A 12,799-nucleotide genomic window follows, 5' to 3' on the forward strand; every position below is an offset into this window, starting at 1 on the left:
GGGAGCTGTCCGCGTGCTGAAGACCATCGCTTTGAAACGAGGAAGCAAACGATATTCTGCATTTTGTTCTTAAGGAAACGGAATAAAACAAGAAAAGGGGACTGTGTTGTCCGCGTGCCAGTAGCCAAAACAGGACCTTGTCTATTTTATGTTTTATTTGGACCTTTCAGAGCTCCACAGGTCTTCCAGAGGCGGAGGAAACTGACTATTTTACCACTAAGAACCAAACAAATCACAATCTGTCTGACTTTGAATTTAAGGTATGCTAAAAAGCAGAAGCACGTGAGGAGCTGATTCTTTAAAGCCATGTCTCCTCTCCACTTTGGAGGCTGTTTGATTGGAGGGAGCAAACGCACCTTTAGTAGCTGAAACCAGGGAGCACATTATAATAATAATAATAATAATAATAATAATAATTTTTTAAAAAGGCGATTAAGAGTTCCAGTTACAGGCTCTGGTGAAGTTTAAAGTGTGTTGGTGGATTGAAGAAAAGTGTGTGTTTATTGTGCAAGTGTAGGAGCAACTACTGTCCCATCATGCCTCGCTCTTTCTTGGTGAAGAAAGTCAAATTGGACGATTTCTCGGCTGCAGAGCTGGAGAGCTCATATGGCCACAGCAGAAGAGAGGAACTCAGTCTGCGATTCCATCACCATGACAAAGGTTAGTCACCCTCCCACCTACACACACACACACACACACACACACACACGCTACATAAATACACACACATGCTTTACATTAGGGTATTTCTTTATCCCCAGATTCAAAGCATTAGTCATGCCTGTTTCAGAGGGATGGAGAAAAAAAGAATCACAGGGTCACACGCTGGTCACAACCCAAAAATATACCAATCGTAGGCACTGAAAATGTCTGCTCTTGCAAAGATTATTTCCATGAAACAGATTTATGTGGAGAAACAGGTCAGGGAGATGGCAGGAAGTGAGAAAATCCTCTACCTACTGAAAACCCCCGCATGCTCAGAGCTGTAACAGAAACGAACACTGTTGAATATATAATGTAATAAATACACCTTGACCTTTTCCACAGCTCAAGTCAGAGGTCAGGGCACAGCTCAAGGGTCTTTCTCACATTAACTTCATCAGGGTGGATTCTTGATGACTCAGTTGTTCCTGATCTGTATGTAAAAATATGAAATTTCCCTATTCCCATGAAAGGATGACACATACTCGCTTAAATAGGATTTTTTTTTAAATAAGAAATGCCATTTAACACATAAAACATGTTTGAAAATGACATAAACATGCTTTAAAATCCAGTGTGAATTTCTGGCAAGGGTAGGCGCTGTGGTTAAATTCCTGTGCCAGCATGAGCAACATCTTGTAAGACAGCAAATTAAACTCAATTAGTCTTCAGTTGAACTGTAACATTTTCACATGTTGGCTCTTCCACACTGTTATGATACTGAAATGAATTGTGATGCCACATGAATAAACAAAACGTACTCCTGTTTGTTAATTTCTTTAGCTTAGATATACAGTACAGTGAGCCCATTTTCAACTCAGCATAGTTGTTGACATTAACAAGTTTAGTAGAAAAAAAATCCTGCTTATTCCTTAGTTGAAGACAGCTGATAAGCAACAGGGAACCACACAGCTAAATAATTATGTTGATGCATTATGTCAGCAGCACACATGCAGTGGCACTCTGTCATTCTGTTGCCCACTACATTATTAAAATCTGGTTGTTTCCAGCAGCTTTGAGTCTCTCTCCAAGATTTCAGCAATATTACGCATCTACATTGATGCTAAACGGTTCCCACGCACTGTATAATCCTGGATACACAGGCAAAATACAATACAGAGTCAGAGAGAATGGGAAATATTGGGTCAAACGTTCAGTGGATATTTTCAAAAATTATTTGCATGTCTGAACGGAAGTTGCTGTTTTTGTTTTCATTCTTGTGCAACAGGAACTTTGTACAGGTAGCAGCCTTTTTATGTTAAAGCTGCATACATACTTTCAACATATTGTACCGCAGTAACCAGAACTATAACTATAATATTATTACTTCCATTAATGTTGTTGTAAGATACTGTCATTACCTGCATATCTCTCTCTCTCTCTCTCTCTCTCTCTCTCTCTCTCTCTCTCTCTCTCTCTCTCTCTCTGTGTCATATGGATTACTGTTAATTTATCATGTTGATCTGTTCTGTACGACATCTATTGCACGTCTGTCCGTCCTGGAAGAGGGATCCCTCCTCAGTTGCTCTTCCTGAGGTTTCTACCGTTTTTTTCCCCCCGTTAAAGGGTTTTTTTGGGGAGTTTTTCCTTATCCGCTGTGAGGGTCTTAAGGACAGAGGGATGTCGTATGCTGTAAAGCCCTGTGAGGCAAATTGTGATTTGTGATATTGGGCTTTATAAATAAAATTGATTGATTGATTGATTAATATTTAAAAATAAGCACTTAGATCAAATGATTACAGACAATGTAAAAGGAGTTGCTTGCAGTCACAAAATCACTGTGCAGCTTTATGAAGCTTTGAGCCTCATTTAGCTCATTGTTTTGGTTTTCACTGGCGCTCTTACTCTAATGGGTCACCTTTCTCATCATCCCTGTTGTCAGCAGCAGCAGCAGGCAGCTGTTTTCAGCATGTTAGCACTTAATAACAGCATCAAGTATTAAACAATTATCCAGTGAGGAAGCATGAAGATCTAGCCAGATATTTTTTCAGGAGCTAATGGAGACCAAAACAGAGTGAAAAGGAGAGCAGATAATGGACACTGGAGTCATGTGGCTAAAATAAAGCGACCCCAGTGGGATAATTATGTTGCCTTGTGTCTGCTTGATGTGTGAATAAAGCAGTAAATTGTTAGGTCACATGTTGGCCATATCGCCTTTATAAGGCAATCATTTTCCAGTGTTGTGTGTCAGTCAGCGTGTTTCTGCCCCCTAGTGGCTAGAAATTCATTAATGCAGCACTGAAGAGCAAGAGGAAAAATTGTGGCTGTCACCAGGCATAGGGGGAAGTGTGCAACACTGTTAGTGCGACCTGGTGGTTTTCACATTGTACCAAGGTCAGATGTGAGATGAAGAGTTCCCAGGTGCTCTGATGACAGAGTGAACAGAGGAACATGCAGCAGCAGCAGCAGCAGCAGCAGCAGCAGTGCGACAAACATGTAAAGACTGAGACTGCTATCCCTTGTTATAAATATAACACGAGTTTGACTGAAGCAACTGCAGCTTGTTGCACGCACGTACACACACACACACACACACACACACACACACACACACACACACGCATAAACCTGCACGCACTGCTGTGTTTCTGTCAACTCGGCACATTTCCCAGGCAGCTTGCACAGCTGAGTGCACAGCATCACACACACACACACACACACACACACACACACACACACACACACACACACACACACACAGAGGAAGCAGTCAGTGACCTACAAGTGTCCAAAGCACACAAGTGTGTGTCAGTTACTGCTGGTTTGGATCAAAAATTAAATTGTAGCTTGCAGCTTTTCTCCCTCTCTCTCCGTCTCTTTCTGTCTCTCGTTGCCTCTCTCCATCATTTTTTTCTCTCTTTCTAATTCTCTGTATTTCAAAGACACATAAAAGAGGGATGGCTTCGGTTTGGCAGAGTATTTTAATCTTTAATAAGCATTTAGAACAGCTATCAGCTCTAATGCTGCTAAAGTGCTTTGAAATGAATACAGAGTTGACACAGCGAGACAGAGACGGAGACAGTTGCAGGGAGACAAAGACAAACAAACAGAGACAGTGCGCAGACGTTGAGACGTTCAGTAATTACGGCTCACAAAACAGTTTTTTAAAAGGAGGATACTGGGGGAACGGTCATGTTTAATTGGAAGGGATCATAGAAAAAGCGTCTGTGAGGGAGAGCAGCTCTGCACACTGTGTTTATGTCTTAAAATCTTGCATCCTAAACCAGGGATGGAGTTTGTTTTTATTTGCTTAGCTGTCAGTCACATAGGCACAGCTCAGTCTGGTCCTTAGTACCCTCACAACAGTGTAAACAATACAGCTACAGAAGAGGTGTCATGATACACACTGAATACTGGAAGGGAATAACATTGGGTAATTTAGTTTTTCTCACTGTACAAGACACTTTTACCAGGAGTCAAACTCAGGTCAGTAAGTCAGTCATTACTGAGCCTGTCCACACTGCTAATAAGCGTAATGGTGTGGCAACTATCAATTAGATTAAGTGTAGATCTAAGTGTTTCTTTGAAGCCAATATTTTGGTGACTCTTTCCTTTACTCCGTCACCATTGTCTGGACAAAACGCCAACTTGTGCCTAAGAAATATCTAAATGTATCAGGCCACGATTTACTGAGTAGAGTCATATCATTTTGGACACTTTCCCTTTTGCACCACCTTCAGGCCAACATTTAAGTGTTGCAAACATTTCTTTACTGTAAGTGCCACCCTCAGGAGAAACTTCATCAGAATCTGCAGTGTATGATGGTCATTTCGTCCAACATTTAATCCTAAAGTACAGTGGGATTTACATCAGTGAATTTTACAATTGCACCATGCTGGAAGCTCCAAACGAACTGCATCTAAATACATCACACTCCTAAATTTAGTGTGAAAATATTTCTATCAATACAAAAGTTATGAGTTCCATAATTTAAAAAGGAATCTGACAAAAGTTTGTTTTTCCAATAAGATTGTAGGATTTATAAGAATTTAGCATCTCACTTACTCAGCCTCAGCTGGTAGCATGTGGTTAGAGGAGGGAGGGAACCAAATGTAGGTAGTTTATTTGCACTTTTTATATGTTCTTGTTATTTTTCTACCGTCGCCAACAGCAGCTTTAGCCAGTGGTGGAATGTAAGTAGATACATTTACTTTGATATTGTACATAAATACAATTTTGACATACTAATTTTCATTTTATTTTACAATATACTTGTAGACGGTATTCCAGTGGGAAGTGCTGTCTTGAGATTAAATTCATTTGATAGCTTTATTAATTAATCACTTGATAAAACACATGACACAGTTCTGCATAGTTCTACACGGTGATGCGGTTGGTGGGTGTAGTTCGGTAGAAAGAAAATAGTTCCTATCAAACTGCACACAACAAGGTCTGTGGGTTATCTTGAGTAATCTGGTCATGATTTCTGGAAAGAGACATTGCTGTTGAATATTTCAATTTTTTTTTTTTTTTTTTTGCGCTTTGAACACCACGAGCCAAACGTCATCTGGTTCTATTATATTGGAGAGAAAGCAGACATCTCTATGGCCGATATTTCCAACACTTGGCAACTCACACTAAAATAATCTAGACTGATAAATAGCACTACAGGTAAGGGAAAGTTCCCTTAATGCAGTGGCCCCCTCCAGTGTAGCTCTTCAGTGTCCACTAGCACAGGTCTGTTCTACTGTGAAGCTGCCAATTTGAGTGATTATGAGGCTATGCATCATCTCTGAGACTAGAGCTAAGGGTTAAAAATGAACACTTGGTCATATTTCAAAGTTACTCATGCTCTATAAAGCAACACACACACAGATGCAGGCGCACACACAAACACAGTACTTTGTTTCAGAGTGCAATGATTGAATATTCATGATTCATGATTTTTTCTCTCTCCACCTCTCTCTTGCCTCCCCCTTCTATTTTCTGTCTTCCTCTATTACTCTGTCTTAATTTAATTCAAACATTAAATCAGCATGAGAGCGGTAAACAGCACTGCCAAACCACCTAACCACCACAACCACCATACTGGACGCAACACCACTTTCACTGTGCCGTAACTACTTTCCCTACCCCATTTCTTCTTTGCTATCTCTCACTACTTTTCCCTCTCCTCTATCCCCATCTATCTGTCTGTGTCTGTTGCTCTCATCATATTATCGACCGACTTCTGAGCTTTTCTCAGAACTGCATCATGAAATTATATTACCAGCAATAGTATCTCCTCTGCTGCCTGTGTCTAAATGCTCACAGAGTGCTAATTGAAATGGAGAGCTATTGATCGGCATAGATCCACAGGAGTCATGGCTGTGGGGGTATTAGCTACCAGTCACTCCTTGTGTCTGTCGGAGTTCAGCCTGTTGAGTTTAGAGACCAATAGCAGAAATAATGAAGCAGACGACATTATAACGTGGCAACAAATGATTGACCAGATTTGTGAGGAGCTGTGCAAAAGTATGCAGGTTGCTGAAGATGAAATACTGTTTAGCTCAAGGAGACTGAAAGGTTATGGTCAATACACAGTTATCAGTGTCAGGATGCCCTTGAGCAAAGCACTAGACTCCTGGCTGCTGTAATAGAGATGCTCTGTGTACAACAGTTGACGTTTTGACAGCTCAGGGGTGTGACTGTGTGCAGCTGTAGACCTGTCAGGAAAGGTGCAGTTGTTGAGGAGACAGTATGCTCACTGAACCCTTCTATGAAAAATAAAATAAAGATTTCCCACTGAGAGGAAAGTGTCTCCTCCTTGCTGGCAAAGACATAAAAGCACTTTACTACCACTATAAATACCTCAACTTCTCCTGATTCTTCCCATCTTCTTCTCTGCTTTATACCACCTCCAAAAATGGTTGTGTTTTAGACAAAACCTCTCAGTGTGTGGGCGTATCTTAAGAATGGACTTGTGTCTCCTGTGCCCGCTTTTGTTTAGTATGGATGCATGTGTTAATGTGGGAAAGAGAAGTTCATCTTAAAGCATGATGCACATGTTGTTAATGTGATCCTGGGGGGGTCCAACTGATATTTAGAAACCAGAGACGGCAGGCTGTAATCAGTAATATTATCAGGAGACAACATGTGAAGCAGCTCTCTGAATAATGAATGAACTTCGGTGAATGAGTCTGATTTGTGGCCTGTGTTTTCACAATTATATGAAATCTTTTTAATTGTAGCAGTGGATACGTCTGAGCCCTCGGGGTCCTGAGGATGAAAAAAAATGAGCACACAAGTTTGTAGAACTCATGTAGCCTTCCTGTAAAGATATTCAAACAGGTTTATTTCATGTAACTCACTGCAGCAGGTAGTTAGTCATCCAAAACACTACAGCTTAGACACAGTAAGTACTGTCCTGTGCAGTGCACGTGATTTTGGGGTGCCATGGACTAGTGATTTTACCACAGAAGAGCAGCTCTGGAGCAACTTGAGTTTTTATTAAACTTGATTAAACAAGGATGCTTTACATTTTTGCATTATTCTGTAATGAATCTGTTGAGACCAGTTCTCAACAATGCTGTGATGAAGGTGTGTTTCAGTTTAGACACAAAAAATATTATTGTTAGGAAAAGATTGGGTTTTTGCGTAAAGGCAGCCACATTTGGTTGCTCAAACACCACTGGGAAATGCTGCATTGGGTTGGTGAGAAACTCCCAGGTTTAGTGCCACAAATGCTGCTGAAAAACGCTTGAATGTGCTGCTCGAAACACCCAGGTTTGAGAGATTCCGAGGCTCAAATGTTGCTGGGAAATGCCATAATGTGTAAGTAAAAAACATACAGGTTGGGTGCCACAAACACTGCTGGGATGTGCTGCTAAAATCACTAAGGTTCGATAAAAACCACCCAGCTTTGGAGGCTCAAACGATGCTGGCAAACACTGCAATGTATTTGCAAAAAACACCCAAGTTTGATTAAAAAACACACATTCGGTGGCTCAAACAGCGCTAGGAAATGCCATGAAGTGTCTGTAAGAACACCTCCAGGTTTGGTGCCTCAAATGCAGCTGGGAAATGCTGCAGTGTTTCGGCAAAAAAAACACCGTGATTCAGTAAAAATCAACCAGGTTTGGTACCACACTGGTGGAAATGCTGCGAAGGGTTGGAAATAGACATTGTTTGTTGGTTTTGAACAGTGGTCAACAGCTTGGCAGGCATCTCATCCAGGTGACACATCATCCACCATCCACTCCACCTCCCAATGAAGTCAGCTTTTATATTATGTCAGTTTAGAAACGCTGATGTGATACGTATGAAATGTGCAAATGTAACGTAATCCTGGTTTGCAGAAATGTACAACGCCAACAGTTTCTTCTGGCAACTGGGCTGTGAATTTTTGATATAGAGAGGCTTGTTAATACTCAAATATAATAGGAAGGAAATAATGATTCTGTTCAGACATGCATTTTCCCTTTCTGTTTTTTTTTAATCACCTTTGATGTGCTCACCCATCAGTTTCTAATTTCCAGTCAGTCCCTGTAATGGTCAAGTGATTAACCTCTTCCTCTCTCTCCTCAGGCTACGTCAGTGATTATCTGGCTCCATCTCCTTATGATGATGTGGTGGGAAGTGATTCATCTGTCATCTCTAAAGTACCCTCCCCTGGCCACCCGTCAATCATCTACAGCCGCATCGACAACACCTATTCTGGCATCCATGGTGATATCCATGGGGATTCGGACCAGCCGGACAGCCCACGGTCTGAGGTTTCGTCATCAGCTGGTGGATACATCAACGGGGATGCTGCCGTGAGCGAGGGATACACAGTGGATGCGTTTTTCATCATGGACGGCCGATCACGGAGGAAATCCACAGGCAACCCCAAAGGAAGCATTCAGAGGCACACCTGCAGCGAGTGTGGCAAAACCTACGCCACGTCCTCCAATCTGAGCCGGCACAAGCAGACGCACCGGAGCATAGACAGCAAGATGGCCAAGAAGTGCCCCACATGTGGGAAGGTCTACGTTTCCATGCCTGCGATGGCCATGCACCTGCTGACCCACGACCTCAAGCACAAGTGCGATGTGTGTGGCAAAGCATTCAGCAGACCGTGGCTGTTGCAGGGCCACATGCGCTCGCACACGGGCGAGAAGCCATTCGGGTGCGCGCACTGTGGCAAAGCATTCGCTGACCGGTCAAACCTGCGTGCTCACATGCAGACGCACTCAGCCTTCAAGCACTACAAGTGTAAACGCTGTGACAAGACGTTTGCGCTCAAGAGTTACCTGAACAAGCACTACGAGTCGGCGTGCTTCAAGGGGGCTTTCTCCCCTCTGAGCTCACTTGGGGAATGATAGATTCAGATAGGTGGACTTTTCTGTTCTTTAAATCAGATTTTACTGGCCTCACTCCCTACTTTTCCTGCTTCCCCCAACAAGAAGACCAGTATGCCTGAGCACTGCAAGGAAGGAATGTTTTCTCCGCAAGGATCATGAGGCAAATGACAAAAATAGATTGAGGACATGTCCACTTTTATCAAGACCCTTCAATCCCTCCTTTGTCTCCTCCCTCCTCATCTGGGAGTGGAGTGAAAAGGTTTCGATGCTTGATTTAGATTGCCACCTGCTTCGATGAGATACTTCTGAGGCTGTTTTGAGCATCTGTGAAGATAAATAAAGCACAGCACATCTAGCTCATCATTTTTGAAGATACCTAGATCTATTTATGTCCATATCTATCCTCGTCCCTCTTTTTTTAAATATATTTTCAACCCATGACGAAACGACACTAAAGCACAAATCCTCTCCCATCTCTCTGTCTTTCTGTGACAGGAATATCACAGGAGTTTAAAGCATGAATCACATTTTCAGTTTTCTTGCAAAGAGATTCAATGAACTTTCATATTTACTGCTTTTTTAAAAAACGAATAAACAAACGTTCACAATCTAAGGATACATCTGGTATCCTGCGTTTGGTGAAACTGACCCTGGACTGAACTTTTAAGGAGATAAAGCATTAAAAAACAAAGAAAGCACACACTATTTGTTCTCTGCAAGTAAACAAAATACTTGTCAAGTTGTTCCTTTACACTAGTGACATGCTTTGCCTACTGTATACTGTGCTGGCTACTGACACAACCACACTGAACTGTGAGGGAAATAGAAAGTACAAACCTGCCATAGCATGGTAGGTATGGCAAAGTACAGCTTAGTAGTGGGGGAATAATCCTTTTTTTTGGTGAGTTTTCTTTAAACCAATGTCTTAAATGGACTCATATTACAAGCTGTTTTCTTTATTTAAGTTATTTTTGGCATTAGTGCTTTACTTGACAGTATTCAGTGGAAGGTGAGAGGGTATATAGGCAGACAAACTGGACTTCCATGTGTTAAAACCTCCCACTGAGCCACCAGGGTATTCCTTAACAAACAGTGTTTTCCTACAACCTAAATCTGATGTTATTTATTTTTACTCAGCAACGTCAGACGAGGATCCAGACATTAAAAATGTCCCAATTTTCCTCAAAAGGTCAAACCTTTCTTAAGTGTTGTAAAATAGTGTTTTTGTTGCCAGTGGGCCACACAGTATTCAGCTTTGAGGTCTTTTTTTAAGTGTCTATTTATTGCCTAAGTTATTTATTTATTTATTCTTATGTTTTTGTAGATGTATTGATTTTGCACTTTACTTTGTTATATTTTGCCTTTGTTACGAATATGCCAAAGCATTTGACACTTTCTAATTACAGAATACCTTTTTACTTTTGTCCGCCACTTTAATTATAACTGCATGCAAAAAAATAACAATAGCCTAATAATGGAATCTATGCCAATTTTATGAAATCTTTGGGATATTTTGCCAAACCTCTTAGATAACAGGCAAATTGAGCAAATTTCTGTCTTGGGCAATATTTCATTCATATCCAATAGAGCAATAATGCATGATATTTTTGAAGAGACGTGAGTCATAACTGCTTGTAACATCTTGATTTTTTCAAGTACCACTATTCTATGTAGTTATGAGAAATGAAATTTCAGGGAGTTAGCGAACCAAGTTAGTGTTAAATATGAAGGGTTGGGTTAAGAGCTCTGTATTTAGAGGGGACTGTGACTCTGTTGTGATTCTTTGAGGCCTTCTCCCATGACTTAATAGTCTTTGAACAGATAAAATTGGTGAGAGCAGAGAGTCAGTATCACCAATCTCTGCTGATTTAGTATGTAATATCATCTAAAACAATTGCCTCCTTGTTATATTTCAGTCCTGGGATCAATAGCTTGTTGACAAATCAAGAATTAGGAGCTGTTGGTACTTCCAGGGATTCACACAGATGGCACAATTCCTTTTGGTGGAGGGCTCTGGGTTGGGTCGGGACGGGTCTTTTTGTACATGGTTTATGCACTGCCTGCCTCGTATTATTATTCTAAAATATTGTAGAAAGTAGAGGGTACTACCGTAGGCCTCTGGTGCTGAAACATGGATGAAAACACAAACCCAGAGCAAGAACGACTGAGAGCTTTGGTACTTTGTATGTCCCTGGTGTGAGATGTTTAACATGTGAAACACAACTTTACAACAGCTGCTGAATGTGGGGATCATTTTGACCCTCAGTCGTCCTTGAATCAGCGATGAAGAACAAATTTCCCCCCATAAGTTGGGTCATAATCAGTGAGCTCCCTGCTCAGTTTGAATCCCGTCAAAAGATCTGTTCTGCTCCTTGGCTCGACATTAATTGACAAACTCCATGTGAGGACTCCAGAGCAAACACCACTCATTAAACTGCCTGCACAATTTCAGGTTGCTTTTCTTTCCATCATCTTTGGCTGTTGTGAGGTTGTGGTGATCCCCAATGCAATTATAAGGATTGTTGAGACTAGAGGAGAAGACATTTGGTCAATATTTCAGCACCAGAGTGCATCGACAAACACTTAGATTCTACTATGAACTACTGTAGCCTACTATAGCCACAAGCTAGTTTACCTATTCTTATATAAAAGCACTTCCTCTTACGAATTATATCTTACAACGTTTTTTGTTTGAAGATAGTAGCACAATGAAAGAGTTTAGATTCAGGTAGACAATGCCTTGTATGTAAAAATAACAACCTCTTTCTCCTTTTTCTACTACGATGAATCAAAGGTAAAAACAACAGCAACAATGCTGAAATAACACAGACTGTGTTGTCCTTAAATAACACATGAAAATATGCTTTAAAATGACACGTGTTATAAACGATAACCTTTATTACACGTGTCATTTTTCAACATATTTGTGCGAGAGCGTCTTCACCACACCTTCCTTTTTTAAGAGTGAATGAAAACTCTTTTTGCGGCAAGAGGCCTTGTAAATAAGCACTGATGTGACTTTGGAGTCCGATTATTTCTACAGATGTGTATAGAGTGACAGTGACGATGATGATGATGAAGATGATGATGATGGTGGTGATGATGGTGATGAATTTTTCTGGAGCTTCCTGCTTTGTTTTGAGTTCTTCCTCTGAGGTTTTTTTTAGGACCTCCAGTGGTGGTTTGAAACAATGTAAAGCACAAAGACAACACTGGGCATTTTTGTTTCACTTCCTAAATAAAAACTAGTTTAAAAAAGTCAAGTGTTTTGATTCATTTTTTCTTCATTAAATCCCTCATTAACAATCAACAGTGATATTTTGCCATTTTTGGTGGTAACAAACATCCACTTGCCCACATTTGTTTTGTTATTATGGCCGACGTTTCAGCTGAACAATCTGACTAGCCTAAGAAAAGGCTGCAATTGCAACTTTGCTGCTTATCAAGGACTTAGTGTTGCCAGTGATCTTTCTCTTTTTTGCAATCTCTAAATTTGTTCAAAGTCCACACAGTTTAATACAGTCAGCGTCATGCTTGGGTTTGGCCATGTCATTGAGATAGTTTGCTGTCTGTTATTCACTAACTCTACAGCAGGAAATAACACTTCAAAATAAAAACTGTGCTGGAGATTCACTGTACTTGTTTTTGACGAACTTGACATTTTCTTAGTCACTTGCAGTCCTTTCAGAATGGACCCGCGACCCGTCAGTTGGGAATCACTGTTGTAATGATTAAATATTGAACCTCTCTAACAGCCAAAATACATCAGACATAGGATGCAGTGTGACACATGTGCCGCAGCATGCCCACAGCTGAACGTGTCCATTATAATC

The 12,799-nt window shown here is 40.9% G+C and overlaps 1 protein-coding gene across 1 annotated transcript; it reads left to right on the forward strand.

The window, feature by feature from the left end:
• The first annotated feature begins 421 nt into the window (after positions 1–421).
• On the forward strand, positions 422–12,178 carry LOC125904716 (transcriptional repressor scratch 1-like). Its single transcript, XM_049602314.1, has 2 exons — positions 422–660; positions 8,209–12,178. The coding sequence occupies exons 1-2, from the start codon at positions 537–539 to the stop codon at positions 8,982–8,984; spliced, it is 900 nt and encodes a 299-aa protein (XP_049458271.1). The 5' UTR covers positions 422–536; the 3' UTR covers positions 8,985–12,178.
• Positions 12,179–12,799: the final 621 nt, after the last annotated feature.

The sequence above is a fragment of the Epinephelus fuscoguttatus genome, linkage group LG17, assembly GCF_011397635.1.
Source record: "Epinephelus fuscoguttatus linkage group LG17, E.fuscoguttatus.final_Chr_v1".
Taxonomy (NCBI): Eukaryota; Metazoa; Chordata; class Actinopteri; order Perciformes; family Serranidae; genus Epinephelus; species Epinephelus fuscoguttatus.

Bases quoted from the DNA above. Each gene is read 5' to 3' on its own strand.
- LOC125904716 (XM_049602314.1), top strand. From the start codon at position 537: ATGCCTCGCTCTTTCTTGGTGAAGAAAGTCAAATTGGACGATTTCTCG. The intron at 661-8,208 runs GTTAGTCACCCT...CTCTCTCCTCAG, and splicing joins ATTCCATCACCATGACAAAG to GCTACGTCAGTGATTATCTG.